This window comes from Camellia sinensis, chromosome 3, assembly GCF_055761805.1.
Source record: "Camellia sinensis isolate YWXY chromosome 3, ASM5576180v1, whole genome shotgun sequence".
In the NCBI taxonomy this organism is placed as follows: Eukaryota; Viridiplantae; Streptophyta; class Magnoliopsida; order Ericales; family Theaceae; genus Camellia; species Camellia sinensis.
The window spans coordinates 120120215-120141728 of NC_138963.1; the positions used below are offsets into that span (position 1 = coordinate 120120215).

A 21514-nucleotide genomic window follows, 5' to 3' on the forward strand; every position below is an offset into this window, starting at 1 on the left:
GCACGAAGGGACGGGAAGCTACAATCATTTCATATCACATCATATCTTCTCTAACGTGTCAACATAAAAGGGACGCGTGAGCCGTATTCTCAAATTTCAAGACGTTTTGACAATTTTAGCCGAACGAAACTCTCACTCAATGGCCGATAATGTCGACTACCTGATACAGTTGGATACTCGGGGGGCAATTGTGGGAGCCAAATATAAATAATCAACTTCGAACTGCACTTGTCAATTGGGCCATATGAGGCCAAAGCCCATTGGGCTATGGATCGTTGCCGAATAGGTGTTAAGGGCCACATGGGATGTCGAGTAAGAGAAATTCATGCCACGTGCCGAAACCAAGTAGTCCAGGGTAGTTAGAAGGGTCCTATTGGACAACTATACTGGCCTATTCCAAACAAAGCATGACAAGAAAGTGGGACCAGAGAAAGACTCTATAAAAGAGGAAATAAGCCTGAGGAAAGAGGTATGTAAAAATAACTCATGCTCCAAGAAATATATAATATCAATGACCTAGAGATAGAACTGACTAGACCATCGGAGTGCTAATTCCGGCACCACCGACCGGAGTTGTTTATCTGTTTTAGGTGACAGTGTAAGGATCTTTCAGGGCTGTTCGGATTCGAGGAGTATTTCCGAAATTTACATCCCCACAATGAGTTATACTCTTTAGTCACATGTTCTCTAGACTTCATTGTCATCGTGATGTATCTAACTTAAATATAGTAGTGCCATTCAGTAAAACAACATTAATAGTGATCAATTTTGCAAGAAGCAAATACTCAAAAGGAGTTTCACAGTGCTCATCCTTGCCAATCTTCCTTGCATTTAGTGTGCAATTGTATTCTCCTATACAAGATACCATTATCAATTATTGAATGAGCTCACCAGGAGACAAGCATTTGGGTAAAGAGAATGGCTCCATTACAAGCTAAGTGAGACTACAAATCCCAACTTGAGTTTGTGAAGGAAAATAATTTGATTGGTTTATGATCACATTGTCACATTCAAAAAGGAAAATTTGGTCACATTTTGATTCGGTATTGTCTGTGCACTTAACTGTTGTTTTGTTGGTTTAACGGTCTATCATGTTGTTGGTTTTGTATTAGGCAAAGAAAGATATTCAGTTTACATATGTTATAATTTTCTTAACAACCATAAAAGGAACAAGACTATATTTTCCTTATTAATAAGGAGTACTAATGCAACTAATCTAAGCCTACCCCAAAAGAGAAGGATTGAAGGCTGCAAACAAGAGGATATTTTTAAAGATATTCCCAACAATTAGAGGTAAGCTAATTAGCTTAGATGGAGTTTTGCTTTAATGGTTCAAAAATGTGAAAGGAGTTTCTTACTTCCTGAACATATCCTCCTAAATCTATATATATATATATATATATGCACTAAAAAACTTTGAATACTTCACTAATAGTTAAAAATGGCTTAGAATCAAAAGTTAGTTATATAATGAATCTTTTCATTTTGCATTCTCTGTCAAGCAAGAAAAGTGTTTGTCTATTGTCATCTTAAAACATGTAAGTATGTAATTCACTCTGTAAATAACAATTAGACCTATTTAAGTTCCGCCAATAATTGTTTTCTATTTTTACTACACTACCATATAGTCACATGTGTTTAGTACATCGAAAGCTATAACTTGCGGCAAGACTTAAATTCTTGACCTTTGAGTAAGGCGCAACGGTTCACACCAATTCAGTTAGGTGGGTATCGATAGACACAAAAATGACTTAAAGATATAGAGACTTTATTTCATCATTAGTGCCATTGCTAAAGTGATGGGCACATGTTTTTTAGTATAGATTTGTATGGAATTAGCATGATCTGATGATCAAATTTTTTGTGGGAATCATCAACTATAATGTTTTAATAACGACTCACATTTTAAAGATCTTTTTAGCGATCAAATTCTTTATGGAAATCATCAACTTTATAATGCTTTAATAATGGCACACGCTTTTTTAATGATTTTTTTGTGGCTATGCCTACGATAATAGGTGAATATGGTAATTGGTCTATTTCGATTCTGATAGGTGTGCGTGACATGGCATTTTCACAATTAAATTATATTTTCATTATGGTTGTTGCCACCAAGTCTCGTGCTCCTATTAAACCCAACCTTAGTAGAAATGGGTAGCGACACTAGGTTGACAATCTATCTACCCTTGAGTGGTATTATCAGCCATTTCGGAGGAGCAATTGATTCCACAACTTCTAGTCTTCATCTATGTGGTGCTTTATTAGTTTTAGGTTCTATCAATTGTATAACAACTATCTCCAACATGCGTGAATGATTGACTTGTTCCATAAGAAGACAATGCACATTGTGGTCATTGTCCTTGTTCAGCTATGGTTGAATATTTGTTCATACATAGATACAGACAGTGAAATTGTTAAATAGTTGTCTCAGTATCAATAAACGACAATGTCCTTCCAAATCGATATCCATGCATGCTTGATTCCAACTTTGGTCAAGCATGGCAGCTCATATAGAATTACTCTAGCATCCGACCATCGTCTTAGGCACTAGGCTTAGAATAGCAATCCCAACCCTATGTCCCTAGACTTTACCTTTGTAAGCCTGCCATCAAGCTTTCCTTTCCTCAACTTTGAAATAGTAAGAACTAAGACCATAATTCATTCCATTAGGCAGATCAGGCTGTAGGGAAGTGCTTTATGTGAAAAAGGTGCTTCTCATAAGGTTTAGTGCATGGAGCACTAGATTGGCAACGACATGAGTTGGTTCGATCAAGAGAAGCTGCATGAAAGCTTTAGGAACTACGATTCTTGCATATCATAACGAATTGAAGTTTGCAGACCTAGAAGGTGTGGAGGTGTTTTTGAGAGATCGTTTGATATTCTCTGAATATATGATCTGAGGGGCCTTATGTCGATGAATTGTTTCTATATAAAACTTATGAATTTATAAGGGAAATTTGGCTATAAAACCCCCTTATCTTCCTTTCATTGTTAAAAGGATTAAGAAAAAAATTATACTTTCTAAATCCTCTCATAATTATAAAATCTTACATCAAGGACAATTTATTATTTAAATATTTTATCAGACAATTATACCCTCAACTAAATCTTCCCACATTCTCCCCCCACTCCCTCCCCACCTTCTCCGTCTCTCTCATTCCCCCTCTAAACACAACTTCTCTTCATAGCCATATCAGAGGCCACCTGAGCCGTCGGCGCACCGTCCGCCAATGTATTCCAGCCACCAACCGCCATGATTCCCGGCGCCAGCCCCTCCTCCACATCCAATGTCAGTCAAGCCTTCCATTTCTCTTCTGGAAACCCTAGAATTGAAGAAACCAGAGGCTTCATGCATCTTTACCATACTCCCTTCACTTGTTTACTAGACTAAAATTCTAACAAAGGTTCTCCCTCTTCCTTCAGTCCTCTGTTAAATTTGTGATCTGAGAGGAGCGCTAATTTGAGTTTGCGATCTATGCTTAAGAGGCTTGGGTAAGGTTGATTCAACTTATAACATCTCAGATCTAGATTCGACTAATAACATCTGAGATCTGATTTGTGGCAATTCGAATTTGGTGTGATTTCACCATAACGAACTTGATTTTGAGTTTTGATTTGGAGTCGACCTTGTAGCTCAAAATTTTGCCTAAGATTTGGATTGATGACTTGACCCTCACCTTTGGTTCAATGTCGTTATTTGATTTTCGATATATGTTGATTAGTTTTTTTGTTTTTGTTTTTGTTTTTGTTTTTGTTTTTGTTTTTGATTTTGATTTTGATTTTGATTTTGATTTTTTTTTTGTTGATTTGCCAAGTTCAATCAGTTGTGTATTCTAGTTTTTGTTTGACAGAATGAGAATAAAATTTTACTCTGATTTGTGCTCTGTTTTTATTTGACAGAATGAGAGTAAAATTTTACTCTAGTTTGTGTTCTGTTTTTGCTTGACAGAATGAAGGTAAAATTTTACTCTGGTTTGTGTTCTGTTTTTGTTTGATACAATAAGAGTAAAATTTTACTCTGGCATGTGCTCTATTTTTGTTTGATAAAATGAGAGTAAACTTTTACTTTGGTGTTATCTATTGTTTTTTTATACAATGATAGTAAACTTTTACTTAGTTATTGTATACTTCTGTTATTTGTTTTTGGACTCCTAGTGACAGTAAAAGTTTACTATCAATTCATTGCAGATTTGAATTATACAATGATACTAAAATTGTATTTTCAGAGTAAAATTTTACTCTGAATCAGAGTAAAGTTTACTATGATTCAAATAAAAATTTTACTCTGAAATACACTGTAAAGATGGCTTAATAAGAAAGCTGATAAATATGAGGGTAATATAGTAAAAGAAACAAGTTTTAAAATATTAGCGATTTTAAAAGTATCTATATAAATTAAACAGTGAGAAGTCTATCATCAAATCTCCCCATTTATAACTGCGTTACTATAAATAAAAAACAACAATAAAAACAGGGCACACATAAACTAAAAAAACTGCCCTAAAAAGATGTGAACTGGGAAACTCCCTAACATTGCAACTTTGGTGAGATCCTTAAACATATGACTCTGGCCAATTCCCACAGATTTCGGAAAATGAAACAATAGAATGCAAACTTCAGAGACAATCTCTATTTAGTTCTAATTTTTTGAATTTAAATTTTTAAAAATTGAGTTTTTTATTTTTGTATTTTTTAATTTTTAGTAAATTTTTTTAACATTTAAACAATTCTTTTACTTCTTAAATGCACTTAATCTAGATGTACCTAAAAAATAAAATATTTATAAAAAAAATTAAAAGATTAATATATATACAAGAATACAAAAATATACTGAATTTTCATATGTTTTTTTTATATTTTTTATATTTAGTGAATTTTTTAAAGATTTTTTTCATAAATATTATACTTTTTAATTGTATTTATATTAAGTGTATCTAAATAGTAAAAAATTTGTATAACATATTAAAAAAATTCACTAAAATAAATATAAAAAAGCACGAAAAATAAAAAAATTCAATTTTTGAAAAATTAGAACCAAACATAAAAGCTGGAAAACAAATTCCCAAAACCATGAGGAACGAGAAAAATGTGCCCAAATTCATTGGACTTCAAAATGAAACACTGCTTACTTTTTAAAATGGCCATACTTAAATTCTACCTCCAAATAATTGAAGAGATTTCAACTGCTATAGTAGAAGCGAAAAGCCTTAAATTAACAACGCTAGAAAAAAAAAAAAAAAAGGTAGGAAAAACCAACAAAATATGAATCTAAAACATTCTGCAATAGAGAGACAAGTTGTCTCAGAATTTTGAGACGAATTATAGGAGCAGAAGTTGAGCCAGAGGCAAAAGACAGAGGAAGCTACCAATAAGATGATGGTGTTAAATCTACCCACTCAGGCTTTTATGTAGACCAAAATTTGAAAGAATAATTGTAGAACAACTAAGTATGGAAATCCTAAACAGTATTCTTTTGCATCAGTTTCAGAAAACATTATACATGATTCAACTCCCTAAATACTCTGTTCCAACGAGTCAAATGTAGGAATGAACAAAGATTTCAAATGGAAAATGCCTTGGATACTGCTACAAAAACACAAACCCAGTAAACTCCAGTAGTTATAGACAATGGTAATAAGCTGAGGTAATCTCCAATTGTTACATACAATCAATGCATGCACCTGGTTTGGAAAAACTTATGATGACTAACCCGTAGCGAGAGGCAAGCCCTGCTAACCATCAATTATAAAGCATCAAAAGGCAATGTCAGAGTGAGAAAAATATCTCATTCCTGTTCTCTTGTCATCACTTCTTCAGATTTAAGGCCCCATTGACCTTAACCACTGATAGAAAGATCACCCAAGACAGATCTGATCTATTAGTCCATAACAATTTACACAAAACTAGCACGGAGACTTACTGGAAAATATATCACAAACTAATCCTGATGCTGGAAGCAGATTAAAATTCTGTCATGATCAATCTGCACTTTAGATGCTGAGTAATAAACAACATCAATCCAAAAGGGTTGCTCCATCAATTCATGACTCCATATGCTCCGTAACACAAGATGCAAGTCTCTGCAACGATAGTTCATCAAAGGATTTATCTGTTTCCCTAATTTTTGACACGAAGTCCATGGCTTCTTTGTACTTCATTGCTTTACAATAACCATCCACAACTGTCTTGTAGGTTAGCTCATTGGGTCTACAATTGTGCTGAATCATGTAACTGATCACGTCACTTACTTCAGTGAAAAATCCCTGCCCTGCATAGCCTGCCACAAATGTATTGAAGGTGACAATGCATGGTCTGATCCCCCTAGTTGTCATCTCCGAGAGAGTTCTTATAGCCTCCTGCATGAGTCCTTGCCTGCAAAACCCTTTGATGACGGTGTTGTAAGACACAAGGTCTGGTTTTCCACCGGAATTTTGTATTCCTTTGAGGATTTCTTCTGCTTTCCAACAATCCCCGGCTGTGGCATACATGTCTATCAAGCTATTATAGGTCACAATATCCGGCTTCAACCCGCTCTCCTGAATCAACTGCATCATCTCATGGGCACGATCAAACATCTTGTTCCTTGCAAAAATTGAAAGCATGGAATTGAATAAAACCAAATCAGGTTTGTATCCATTCTTTTGCAGTTCCAGAAATGCTCTCTCCATACCCATCAGTGACCTACACTTGAAATTTGAAAGAACTAGGGTTCTCAAAAGCATCCAACTAGGAAAGATATGACCAGTATAAATAGCATGTGCAATTATTTCTATCCCCCTCACGTGTCCTCCCTTTGCATAACAATGGAGCATCAATGAGTATGAGGTCTCACTGGGTTTAAACCCCTTGTTTCTCATGTCTAGAATAACCGATTCAGCCGCTTTCCAGTCACCTCGCCTAGACAGTGCATTTAGAAGCGCATTGTAAGTTGTAACACATGGAGTAAACCCTGCTTTAATCATCTCATCATACATTTTTGCAGCATCAATTCCCGTCCCGCACCTGCCATATGCACTTATCAATGTATTAAATGTGTCTCTATCAGGCTCGAAACCACAGCTCTTCATCTCACGAAAAACCCGGTTCACATATTTGTGCATCCCTCTATTACCACACATGGCAAGTATAGTATTCCATGTAATACGATTAGGGGCACATCCATTTGACTTCATATCACATAGAATCCCCATCATCTCTTCTGATCGTGATTTCTTCTTCCCTAGCATTCCAAGGATGGCATTGTAAGTACACACATTAGGAACACAACCCAATTCCTTCATCTGGTTGAACAGACTCAAAGCCTTGTCCGCCTTCCCAGCTTTTCCATAGGCATCTATTACAGTTGTATATGTAACAGCATTGGGCATTATACCCTTACGGGTCATTGTGTCAATGAGTGTAGCTCCTTCCTCGTGAAATCCTGCTCTCACGTATGCTGCGACAAGCTCATTGTAAGTCACCGAATCAGGTGGGCAGTTATTTTCCTCCATTTCTTTCAAAACACTTAAAGCTTCTGAATAACTCCCCGCCTTCCCAAATACTTGGAGCAGAGAATTATAACTGACTGTTCCTGGTACATAACCCTGAGACTTCAAATCAGCAAAAAAGCATTTTGCTTCCTCCAACAACCCTTCTCTCCCACAAGCAGATATCACAGTGCTGCAAGTAAACTCATCAAACTCAAGTCCTCTGATTCTCATCTCATCCAAAAGGCATAAAATTTTATTCCAAGACCGACCCATCTTCCCATAAACATCCAGCATGACATTGTAAGTAACCAAAGTTGGTGCAAGCCCTTTCTCATTCATATGTTCAAATAAAGAAATTGCCCTCCCAAACTTCCCAGTACGAGAATAAGCATGAAGAATAGTAGTATATGCTCGGACATCAAGCAAATAGTCCTTAATGGGAATTTCATCGAACAGTTGCGATGCAATCGAATGCTGAGACTCTCTCCCGAGAATCCTAACCATTAATTCAATAACCTGGTTGTCCAATTTGATGTTCAGGGAATTAAAGTTCAACAAAACCCATTCAAACAACAAGACAGCCATTTCCCAATTGCCAGAAAGGTCTAAACCCTTCAAGAGACTGACCAAATCAATTTCAAATAACTCAAACTTAGCAGAATCAAAGAAAGCATTCAAACTAGATACAGGCAGTTGTAGGATAGAATTGAGCATGAACTTACACCTTAGGGGCAGAAAATCAAGTGCACCATCATCAGCTGATTGAACAACCCCTTGTTTGTTGTTTTCAAGTACTGGCAATGAAATGAAATTGGAGTTGTTGAGATGGTGGTATGGTTGTTTATCTTGGGAATCTGAAGAGACATCAAGAGTAGTGAAATGGGTGTTGCTGGTTTGGAGTGATTTGATGAGTTTGGGGTTGTGGGTAGAGTTGGGTGGGTGTGAAGAGAGGTAGAGAAGATGTTGAAGGAGAGAATCCAGAGGAAATGATGGAGGGGGTGGAGGTTGAGGAGGGAGAGGCAGAGTTTTTGGGTTGAATTTCAAACGTGGATTTGATTGTGTTGGCTTTGTTGGTTGGATTGGGAAGCATGGCCTGTTTGGGAAGAGTGTCCCTTCCATTGGAGAGAGAGAGAGAGAGAGAGAGAGGGAGAGAGTTGAATGAGATGGGAGGAACTGAGGTTGAATTTTTGTACCCCAATGGGTGGGAGAGAGAGAGAGAGAGAAGGCGGGGGATCAATCTAGGATGGTTGGCCTTTATTTGGGATGTTTTTAAGGAGATACTGTCGCCTTTGCCTTTGGGGATATGAACCAAACCAACTTCTTTCTACACTCCGTTTGGATTTGTTCAGAAATTGAGAAAATAAGGCTGTGTTTGGAACAGTTTTTGAAAACATGATTCTAGTGAATTTTTCAATGTTTTGTTTGGTTTAAGTTTTTAAAAATTGATTTCAATGTCACATTTCAAAACTTATTTTAGATTATGTTTGAAGAGTAGAGAGTTTTTAAAATTTGAAAATTTGAAAATAACAAATTGGGTCTATCCGGTCTTCCTTCCTGGCGTTTCTCCGGACATTCGGAACAGTTTTTTTTTTAGTGGGCAATTGACACCTGTTTATTTGAAAAAAAAATGAGAATTAGTTTTTGATTTTTTTAACAATTTTTTTAAAAAATATTTTACATAAAAAATATGTTCAAAATTTTTTAAATAAAAAATTATTTTTATCAATAATTATCTTTTTGAATTGAATTTTAAAAAGAGTTTAATTATGAGTTTTGAATAGAATTTTAAATTGTGTGTTTAGTTATGAGTTATTAGTTTTTGAATCAAACAACTTTTCTAATTTAAAATTTTGTTTCAAAAATTCAAAACTCAATTCAAATTTCTTTTCAAAACTCTTTTCAAAACTCATAACCAAACAAATTTTCTCTTTTTAAATCATAATTTAAAAACTCACAAACTCAAAATACAACTCCACACTTAAATTATAATTCTAAAACTCTACCAAATGCTAACCAAGATTTCTCATCCTTTTTGTTTAACGGAATAGTAAGAAATGAAGAGAAATAGTACAAAACTTAAATCATACTATACTTAAATTTTATTTTATTTTTTATCAAAAATCATTAAATTTGGTGAGAAATCAAAATTACTTTTTTAATTATAGTCTATATAACGGTTCCGATTTAGACCAGATCCATTTCGTACTCTTAGATCCAGGATTCTACGTCTTTAATTGTTGATTATGTTCTTCATCACCTTGTTAGTAGTTGAGTTGGATTGTAGATTGTATTTGAAACAGGTTGGGAGTTAGTTTTTTTCGAAAGAGTTGTTGTCTAGTGTTCTTCTTGTTCGCTCAAGCGGTTTTTGAGATCTCTCAATATTTTGCAGGTCTGCAAAATTCTGGGAGTAGGGTGATCTTCGCTTAAGCGGTCCTTCTTGCGCTTGAGCGGTCTTCTGCTGTCTGCAAAACTTCTAGGAAAAGGTCATTGTGTACTCGAGTGGTATTTTGGTCACTTGAGCGGTGTCACTTATTATGTTTTATGCTCAAGCGATGTTTTAGTTGCTCGAGCGGTCTGAGCATATATCAGTTTAGGAAAGAGATTTTTGAATCACTTTTTCATTCCTTTCTCTCTCTAAAACATTTCAAAACCCTAATTTCTTCACTTTCTTTCTCTAGTTCTTGCTTAAAAGTTCAAATACTCCATCATCTATTGATTTCTCCACTGTTGCTCTTTGGAGAAAAAGGTAAAGCTCATCGAAATCTTCAATCTAATCGGAAGGGATCTTGTTTTCGGCTTCGCCAAAGTTTCACTCTTGCTCTCTTTCTCTTCTACTCTTAAGATAGAAATTTCTTTAACCTCTTGTATGTTTTTTAACTTAGTTATTTTCTCCTTGAAAGTGTTTAGTGATTTGGGAATTTTGGGTCAAAGGGTTTGATTCTGAAATATAATAAAGGAGTTTTTCAAATAAATGCTCGAGAAGGTTGTGAAAATGTGTATAGTAATGGGTTGTGTCGAAATATGGAAGGATCTTCCTTTAAATGTGATTTTGGAAATAAAGGAAATTTTGTTTGAAAATTATTGATGTTTGTTTTATGAAAGGAAAATGAAGGATGTTGGGTTTTGAAAGGATATGGAAAAAAAGGTTTTGGTTAGTGATGACAGTGGAGTTGGATATTTATTATCACTCTCATTTTGAAAGTGTTGAGATTTTATCTATTGTTGGACAATTTATCTGTTGATTAGAAATATTTGTTTTTGGGTTATTGGTGGAGGATAACTTTGAGTGTTGTAGAAATTGTATGAGGATTAGATTAATTGAAAATAATTACTCATACATCTTGCATTGAGTATTGTTGCATATTTAATCATTGGAAATTGATTGTTTTGAGGAAAAAAGATGTATCTTAGTGAATCTGATTAGGGGTGTGGTTGTGGTTTATGTTGTTGGCCTGTATATCCTTCATGAAAGTCCAAAAATCCGCATGGTTAGGTGTCAATCCTTCTAATTAATACTGATAAAATGGCTTTAGTAGTGCTTGTATAGCTTACTAGCAGACATGTATCTAAAGATTCCTAGTGTTTTGTATCCACTGCCCTGTTTTCTAATATAATAGTGTATTTTCATGAATTAAAATACATTGATAAAGGCATTGCATTGTTTTGAGATGGAAAAGTATAATGCTTGACAAATGGCATGCATGTACATTCACCTTATAACTTTGCTAAGTTCAATACATTGTATTAAAGTATCTCTACTAGGATTTGGTTCACCCTATGTGTGAAACTTTCTGGTGTTGATGATATGCCTCCACTAAGGACTTAGTATAGCAATTCTGGTTTTTACCCGATCCATTGATGTTTTGGATATGGGTTTCATTGTCTTATATAGCTATTCATGTCTTGTTTCCCTTTATTTCTCTTTGAGTTTGGCTATTGGGAGGTGTTGGTTGCATTTGGAACAAGTTGGTAGCTCGTTTTTCAAATTGTTCCTGCCCAAAATTCTGTTTCTTACGTTCGAGCAGTCTTTGTGAACTTCTAGTACTTTTGCAGGTCTGCAAAGATATTAGGAGTTGGCAATGGGCTACAGAAAATATAAGAGACGAAGCCAAATGACCGCACAGGCCCAAGAGCATTATAATTGAAGGCCCATCTAAAATTGGGAAACAATGTTGGGCCCGGTTTTTGGGACCACATAATTATTATTCTGGCCACATCGGCCTGAGGGACCACAAGGACGACGCTTTCTACAACATAATCGATGATGTGGCCGCACAATTTTTGAAACATTGGTGCGAGTTTATTGGAGCGCAACGGGAATTTTTTTCAAATTGTAAATATGCCTGCTCAAAGAAAATAAAGGACGGGATTCCAAGTATTATATTATGCAACCCAGGAGCCGATTCTAGTTACAAAGAGTTTTTGGAAAAAAATGAACGCGCTGGGCTCAAAGCGTGGATGATCAGAAATGTAGAATTCTATACAGTCGATCAGCCCCTGTTCGCCAGAACCAATCAAGAAGAGGCATCATAATGCCAAGAAGAAGGCCCAACGCAGGAAGATATTCCACTTCCAATGCGGCTGTTCGATATTCCATACGAACGGATGTGTCGAACCACATACATTGGAGAGAGAAGACGCTGTCAGGGGTCTTTTACGATACTTTGAAAAACCCGATGTGGTTCAAAGCAGTAGACCTCTCCAGGCCGGACAATCAGGAGGTATATAAGATACAATGCCTATTCAACTACAACCTCCGCAAAGCATTGGGAATCCGGACGTTTACCGCGACAATATATACATGGCTGACATCCAGTGGTCGCAGAAGCCTGTCGGAGACTGTATTTACCCAGCTTATTACACGCAGGATAACGAACAAATTATCCAGCTTTGGGATTATTAGCCCTGTAAATTATTGTCTCGCACTTACCATTGTACTCGACGAGCTTTCATATTATGTAAAAGATTGGCGATGGGAAAATATTTATGTAAATTTTTATGATTAAATAAAAATACAATTTTATTGAATTTATGTGTCATAATAAATTCGATTTTTGAGCAGTTTTAAGCTGGATAAATGGGCTATAATTGGTAAACAGACCAACGGGCCAATTACAACAATGAGGCCCATTTAATGTTTATTAGGAACAATTAAAATAGGCCCAAACATATGGTACAGCAGTCCATTAGAGATAGGCCCAGACATATGGCACAGCAGTCCATTAGAGATAGGCCCATCAGTAAGCGACCCATCCAAACTACGAAAGAAGTGGACGAAGCACTAGCAATTGGACAACGTCAAGTGTTGATAAGTAAGATTTCTACACATAATAATGAGTAACAAACGTGGTTTGAGAAAGCATCTTTTTTATGTTAGCGCATACACATAGACCTTATTTGGGAACATACTATTTTAGTAATTTTTTGACTTTTTGACTAAAATATGAGGTGAAAAAACCTAGTATGTTTGGAATGACTTTTTGGCTTTTTACGAAAAGATGTGCAAAAAGTAGAGAGGAAAAATAATCTTTGACTTTTTTGTATAAGTTGCTAGCTTTTTTATTTTTTTAATAACTTTTTAACTTTTAGGCTAAAATAGCCACTTGCCAAACGAGATCTTATATGACGACTTGAGTGTTGTCACAAGTGTACGTGATACATGGTAACACTTACAGAGACTTTAAAAGTCCATCAAATGTTATTAGAAGTTGTGTACTTTGAAAAAACCAGTGATTGTGGGAAAGCATACAGCCTCAAATAAAAGTGGTGATTTTTTGGCAAAGTAACTTAATCATTATCAAAGATTACATACCACTCCCAGTGAGGGCGTCGAAAGGTTATGTAAACCTTTGCTTTTAGCAAAGGGTAAATTACACTTTGCCCTTTTATGTTTGGCTAGTTTCTTAAAGTTTATTTTTTTTCATTTTGACAGTCACGCGACATAAAAATATTTTATTATATATAACTCACACATCTAACATAAACTCAAACTCTAATATAATAATATATTTTTATGTTATGTGATAGTTATCGTGAAATTTTATGTCTCATTTTGAACATAAGTTAGCTTTAGGAGTAAATTAGAAAAAACTTGAAACATAAAGGGTCAAAGTGAGAAAAAACAAACTTTAAGGGCCAAAGTGAAAAAGTGACTAAACATAAAAGGAGCAAAGTGTAATTTACACTTTAGAAAATGGTCATACAATGTGTGTTTTTAAGAGTCTCAAGCTTAATGGCCACTCCATGTGTTGACGAATCGGTAGCCAAACGAAACCCCAATGTAGGAAGATGTAAAGGTGAATCTCTAAAAAAATGAGAAAAAAGAGAGAATAGAGAAATGGGGTAAAGAAGTGAGTTTTGATGCATGTTTAGAAAATAAGAGACTTCTAGACAATATCGAAGCAAGAAGGCTCAGGATGTGATCCAGATGAGTGTGGAACTTTCAAGTACTTTTAAACAACACCCGAGTGGGAAATAGAGGCTCGAGACGAAGTTTGAATAAGTTTTTGGACGTTTTTAAGCAGTACCCAAGCAAGAAATGAATGGCTCAGGACAAAGTCAAGAGGAAGTTAAGCAAAGTAATGGCTTAGAATGATGGCTTGTGACTCTAGGATCCGAAGGAAATCAGGCAAATTAACGACTATATTAGAAGGCTCGGGACTCAAGTTCGAAGGATTTTCAACAGCGTAACAGTTGTATATGATGGCTCGGGACTCTAGTTCGAAAGAATATCAACAGAGTAACTTCGTAGTAAAAGGAGATCTAGAGGAAATTGGTAGAATAACAGCTTGACAAGGGTTCAAAGGCATTTTGGCATAATAATGTCTTGAGACCAGGGTTTGGAGGTGCTTTCAAAAAAATAATAATTTAAACAGGGGTCCAGAGAGGCGTCGAATGAAAGCTAAGGTTAGGGAGTCTAGAGTGTACTTGATAAAGACTCGAGACTTGATTTCGGTGGTTGGCAGGGCTTCCATACCTTTCTAAACAAGGAAAGAGCTTAGAAGGAGCTCCACCCCAAAAAATTGAGAAATAGGGATTACCATCTATATCTATACTTCTATACTATATATTAAGCAAAAGATGATTTTTAACCTCAAGTCTTGTGGGAGTTTCAATCTTCCAATCTAAATTTCTTGATTTTCTGATTTAAAAAAAAAAAAAACTTAGCATTTATTAACTTCTCCCAACCCTCAAGTCTTACTCCTCAAGTCTTACTCTCACAATAGCACTTTAATGCATTAAAAACAAGTATACAAAAAATTCTTTGAAATCCAACACATGAATTTCTTAAAAAGTCCCAACACATATGATTATTATCAAAATATTAATGCATTAAAAACAAGCATGAAAAAAATTTCTTTAAAAGTCCAACACATATGATTATTATCAAAATATTAAATTTTAATATAATATAATAAAAAAAGAAGACATTTAATTCCTTGAAAAGTTCAACACATATGATTATTATCAAAATATTAAACTTTAATATAATATAAAAAAGGAAAAATAGAAGACATCTTTAAAAAAAAAAAACATTTAAAAATCGCAATTCATAGATATGGTTAATTGTGTATACTATATATTAAGCAAAATGGAGTTTTTAATCCCAAATCTTATGGGAGCTCCAATCTCCCAATATAAATTTCCTGATTTTTTGATTTTTTTTTTTAAAAAAAAACCTTAACATTTATTAACTTCTCCCAACCCCAAGTCTTACTCTCATAATAATACTTTAATGTATTAAAAACAATCATAAAAAAAATTCTTTGAAATCCAACACATATGAATTCCTTGAAAAGTTTCAACACATATGATTATTATCCCTCATAATAACACTTTAATGCATTAAGAACAAGCATAAAAAAAATTTCTTGAAAAGTCCAACGCATATGATTATTATCAAAATATTAAACTTTAATATAATATAATAAAAAAAGAAGACATTTAATTCCTTGAAAAATCCAACACATATGATTATTATCAAAATATTAAACTTTAATATAATATAAAATAGGAAAAAAATAATACATTTAAAAATATATATATTTAAAAATCACAATTCACATATATAGATAATTGTAAATATCTATACTATATATTAAGCAAAAGAGGGTTTTTAACCCCAAGCCTTGTGGGAGCTTCAATCTCCCAATCTAATGTTCCTGATTTTTTGATTTAAAAAAAAAAAAAAAACTTAGCATTTGTTAACTTCTCCCAACCCCCAAGTCTTACCCTCATAATAACACTTTAATGCATTAAGAACAAGTATAAAAAAAATTCTTTGAAATTCAACACATATGAATTCCTTGAAAAGTCCCAACAGATATGATTAGTGTCCCTCATAATAACACTTTAATACATTAAGAACAAGCATAAAAAAATTTCTTGAAAAGTCTAACACATATGATTATTATCAAAATATTAAACTTTAATATAATATAATAAAAAAAAGAAGACATTTAATTTCTTGAAAAGTCTAACACATATGATTATTATCAAATATTAAACTTTAATATAATATAAAAAGGGGAAAAAATAAAACATTTAAAAAAAAAAGATAATTAAAAATCGCAATTCACATATATAGATAATAACCATATGTGTTAGACTTTTTAAGGAATTAAATGTCTTTTTTTTTTATTATATTATATTATATTAAAGTTTAATATTTTGATAATAATCATATGCGTTGGACTTTTGAAAAAAAAATTTTATGCTTTGCGATTTTTAAATGTCTTTTTTTTAAAAATATTTTCTTTTTTTTCTTTTTTTATATTATATTAAAGTTTAATATTTGATAATAATCATATTTTTTAGACTTTTCAATGATTTATTAGCTTCTCCCAACCCCCAAGTCTTACCCTCATAATAACACTTTAATACATTAAGAATAAGTATAAAAAAAATTCTTTGAAATCCAACACATATGAATACATTGAAAAGTCCCAACATATATGATTATTATTCCTCATAATAACACTTTAATGCATTAAGAATAAGCATAAAAAAAATTTCTTGAAAAGTCTAACACATATGATTATTATCAAAATATTAAACTTTAATATAATATAATATAAAAAAAAGAAGACATTTAATTTCTTGAAAAATCCAACACATATGATTATTATCAAAATATTAAACTTTAATATAATATAAAAATGGGAAAAAAGAAGACATTTAAAATATATATATATATATATATATATATATTTAAAAATCACAATTTACATATATAGATAATTGTAAATATATTAAGAAAAAGGGGGTTTCTAAACCCCATGCCTTGTGGAAGTTCAAATCTTTCAATCTTAATTTTCTAAATTTTTTATTTAAAAAAAAAATCTCAGCATTTATTGATTTCGTCAAAATCCCTCGATCAGCATTTATTAACTTTTTCCAATCCACATGCCTGCATTTATTGATTTGGTCAAAATCTCTGATTAGCATTTAAAATCCCCTCATACAAATAATTATAGATACAACCGTTCCATAGTTACTGTAGTAGCTTTTTTAATTTCTCCTGTACATTGTGGTTAGTGATAAGATTGTTAAATTATTTTTATAAAAAATCTTAAAAAACGTAATTTATATATTAAAAAAAATTAAAACAAACATAAATATATATAATTATCCCGTGCATAGCACGGGTGATAGGCTATCTATACTATATATTAAGCAAAATGGAGTTTTTAACCCCAAGGCCTGTGAGGGCTTCAATATCCCGATCTAAATTTTCTAAATTTTTTATTTTTTATTTAAAAAAAAACTCAACATTTATTGATTTGGTCAAAATCTCCTGATCAACATTTATTAACTTTTTTCTGCACTACCATTTTCAGCTTCTTACATACACTATGGCTAGTGATAAGATTGTTAAATTATTTTTATAAAAAATCTTAAAAAACATAATTTATATATTAAAAAAAATCTAAAATAAATATAAATATCTATAATTATCCCGTGCATAACACGGGTGATAGGCTAGTCTATACTATATATTAAGCAAAAGGGGGTTTTTAACCCCAAGCCTTGTGGGAGCTCCAATCTCCCAATCTAAATTTCTTGATTTTTTGATTTAAAAAAAAAAAATCTTAGCATTTATTAACTTCTGAATTTATTAACTTCTCTCAACTCTCAAGTCTTACCCTCATAATAACACTAAAAAAAATTCTTTGAAATCCAACACATATGAATTCCTTGAAAAGTCCTAACACATATGATTATTATCCCTCATAACAACATTTTAATGTATTAAGAACAAGTATAAAAAAAAAATTCTTGAAAAGCCCAATACATATGATTATTATCAAAATATTAAACTTTAATATAATATCAGTAAAAAAAGATATTTAATTCTTTGAAAAGTTTAACATATATGATTATTATCAAAATATTAAACTTTAATATAATATAAAAAAGGAAAAAAAGAAGACATTTAAAAAAAAATATTTAAAAATCACAATTCACATATATAGATAATTGTAAACACAATCCGTGCATAGCACGGGTGATATGCTAGTATATATTAAGCAAAAGGAGGGTTTTAACCCCAAGGCCTGTGGGAGCTCCAATCTCTTAATCTTAATTTTCTAATTTTTTGATTTAAAAAAAAAAACCCTCAGCATTTATTGACTTCTCCCAACCCAACCTCAGCATTTATTGACTTCTCACAACCCACAATCTCTTTTGACTTCTCTCATGATTATTGCAACACCCTTTTTAATTTATCCCATACACTATGGTTACACACAAAAATAAAAAAATATATACAAGAATTTAGCTACAGATCTCAAAAAGATATAACATCTAAATTTGAATTATGATTTGATAATATAATTATGTATTTTTTTTTATGTATATCTATCAAAATTTTAAATCACTTACTGAGACAAATTAATCAATTTTTCAAAATTATTGATTTTTAATTTACAAAATAGATTATGATTTAATAATATAATTATGTATTTTTTTTATGTATATCTATCAAAATTTTAAATCACTTACTGAGATAAATTAATCAATTTTTCAAAATTATTGATTTTTAATTTACAAAATATATTAAAAAAAACTATTGACTGATTTATTTATTTAATGGGTTTTTAACCCCAAGGCTTGTGGGAGCTCCAATCTCCTAATCCTAATTTTCTAATTTTTTGATTTAAAAAAAAAAAACCTCAGCATTTATTGACTTCTCCCAACCCAACCTCAGCATTTATTGACTTCTCCCAACCCACAATCTCTTTTGACTTCTCTCATAATTATTACAACACCCTTTTCAATTTCTCTCATACACTATGGTTACACACAAAAATAAAAATAAAAAATATATAAGAATTTAGCTATAAATCTCAAAAAGATATAAATTTGAATTATGATTTAATAATACAATTATGTATTTTTTTTATGTATATCTATCAAAATTTTAAATCACTTAATGAGTTAAATTAATCAAATTTTCAAAATTATTGATTTTTAATTTACAAAATAGATTAAAAAAAACTATTAACTTATTTATTTATTTAATGAGTTTTTAACCCCAAGGCCTGTGGGAGTTTCAATCTCCTAATCCTAATTTTCTAACTTTTTGATTTAAAAAAAAAAACCTCAGCATTTATTGACTTCTCCCAACCCACAATCTCTTTTGACCTCTCTCATAATTATTGCAACACCCTTTTCAATTTCTTTCATACACTATGGTTACACACAGAAATAAAAAAATATATAAAAATTTAGCTATAGATCTCAAAAAGATATAACATCTAAATTTGAATGAAGATTTAATAATATAATTATGTATTTATTTTAATGTATATCTATCAAAATTTTAAATCACTTAATAAGACAAATTAATCAATTTTCCAAAATTATTGATTTTTAATTTACAAAATAGATTAAAAAAAACTATTGACTGATTTATTTATTTAATAACAAAAATATTTCATAATCTCTCCCTCCTAATCTCTCACAAATTTTCAAAAAAAAATATTAAAACTTGCATTCATTTTCTCTTCCCAAAAAAATCAGATAATATTTTTTATTAAAATGTTAGATATCTACCTATATTTTATATATTATATTATAACATAACCAAAAAAAAACTATAAAACTAAAAAAAAAAATCTTTAAAGTTTATCTAAATAAACTTTAACGCAATAAAACTCACATATCTATCACATATCTAACTCACATCATAACTTACCTAAATAATAATAATTAAAAACAAATGGAAACCACAGATAAATTAAATTTAAAAAAAAGATGCCCACAACTTCATCTTAAATAAATTGAAAAAAAAAATACCCGAATAGAAACCACACAAAAATAAAAATAAAAATAAAAAGATATATCTATCTATCTATCTATATCTATACTATCTATACTATATATTAAGCAAAAAAGGGTTTGTAACTTGAAGCCTTGTGGGAGCTCCAATCTCCCAATCTAAATTTCTTAATTTTTTGATTTTAAAAAAAAAATCTTAACATTTATTAACTTCTCCCAACTCCCAAGTCTTACCCTCATAATAACACTTTAATGCATTAAGAATAAGCATAAAAAAAATTCTTTGAAATCTAACACATATGAATTCCTTGAAAAGTCCTAACACATATGATTATTATCCCTCATAATAACACTTTAATGTATTAAGAACAAGTATAAAAAAAATTTCTTGAAAAATTCAACACATATGATTATTATCAAAATATTAAACTTTAATATAATATAATAATAAAAAAAAGACATTTAATTCCTTGAAAAGTCCAACACATATGATTATTATCAAAATCTATACTATATATTAAGCAAAAGGGGGTTTTTAACCCCCAAGGTTTGTGGGAGCTCTAATATGCTAATCCTAATTTTCTAATTTTTTGTTTTTTTTAAAAAAAAATTAACCTCAGCATTTATTAATTTCTCTCAACCCACAATACTTTTTGACTTCTCTCATAATTGCTGCAGTATCTTTTCCAAAACAAATAATTTGTATATTAAAAATAATTTAAAACAAATATAAATATCTATATCTATATCTATCTATTTATTTATATCTATCTCTAATCTACAAGTTTTGTGGGAGTTCCAATATTTGAATCTTAATTTCTTAATTTTTTTGATTTTAAAAAAAAAAACGAATTAGCAATTATTAAATTCTTCCAAATCTTTTTAACTTCTCTAACACACACACTATTTTTAACTTTTCACATATCTATTACAAACAGTGAGTCTCCTTTTTGTTTTCTCCTTCTTGACTTTTTACTTCTACACTTTCAACTTCAGTGACCACGTATGCAAACAGTAAGTCTTTTCTTTTTGTTTTCTCCTTTTTGACTTCTCCTTTTGTTTACTCTTTTAATATTGTAGTTAGATAGCGCATAAAAATATTTTGTGATTTTTCTAGCAAATAAAAAAAATTATAATTTGATTTTTTAATATGATTGAAGTTAGATAAATATAAACCCTCGTAAAGAGAAAAATGTGATTATAATTAGTTGAATGATTCTTTTTTTTTAAATGTGATTGTAGTTAGTTTAGTAGTTCTTTTTTTTCATTTATTTATTTTATTATGGAAAAAATGTGATGTGATTATAGTTTGTTCAATGGCTCTTTTTTTTAATATGATTGTTGTAGTTAGTTCAATGGTTTTTTTTTAATGTTATTTAATCTTTTTATTTACTATTTTAATTTTATTTTTAATATGATTGAATTTAAATAAACATAAACACTCACAAAGAAAAAAATGTGATTGTAATGTGATGTGATTGTAGTTTGTTCAATAGCTCTTTTTTTAATATAATTGTTGTAGTTAGTTCAATGGTTTTTTTTTAATGTTATTTAATCTTTTTATTTACTATTTTAATTTTATTTTTAATATGATTGAAGTTAGATAAACATAAACACTCACGAAGAAAAAAAATGATTGTAGTTAGTTCAATGGTTCTATTTTTTTAATGTGATTGTAGTTAGTCAATGGTTTTTTTTTTATTATTTATTTTTTTATTATGGAAAAAATTTGATATGATTGTAGCTTGTTCATTGGTTCTTTT

General features: G+C 31.3%; 1 protein-coding gene and 1 pseudogene across 1 annotated transcript; one reads left to right on the forward strand and one right to left on the reverse strand.

Annotated features, from left to right (window-relative positions):
- The first annotated feature begins 267 nt into the window (after window positions 1–267).
- Window positions 268–2315, forward strand: LOC114266855 (cytochrome c oxidase subunit 1 pseudogene; annotated as a pseudogene).
- Window positions 2316–5377: 3062 nt separating this feature from the next.
- On the reverse strand, window positions 5378–8779 carry LOC114266845 (Tetratricopeptide repeat (TPR)-like superfamily protein). The gene has a single exon (XM_028207773.2). It carries the CDS (start codon window positions 8586–8588, stop codon window positions 6042–6044), a length of 2547 nt encoding a protein of 848 aa, XP_028063574.2. The 5' UTR covers window positions 8589–8779; the 3' UTR covers window positions 5378–6041.
- Window positions 8780–21514: the final 12735 nt, after the last annotated feature.

Bases quoted from the DNA above. Each gene is read 5' to 3' on its own strand.
- LOC114266845 (XM_028207773.2), bottom strand. From the start codon at position 8,588: ATGGAAGGGACACTCTTCCCAAACAGGCCATGCTTCCCAATCCAACCA.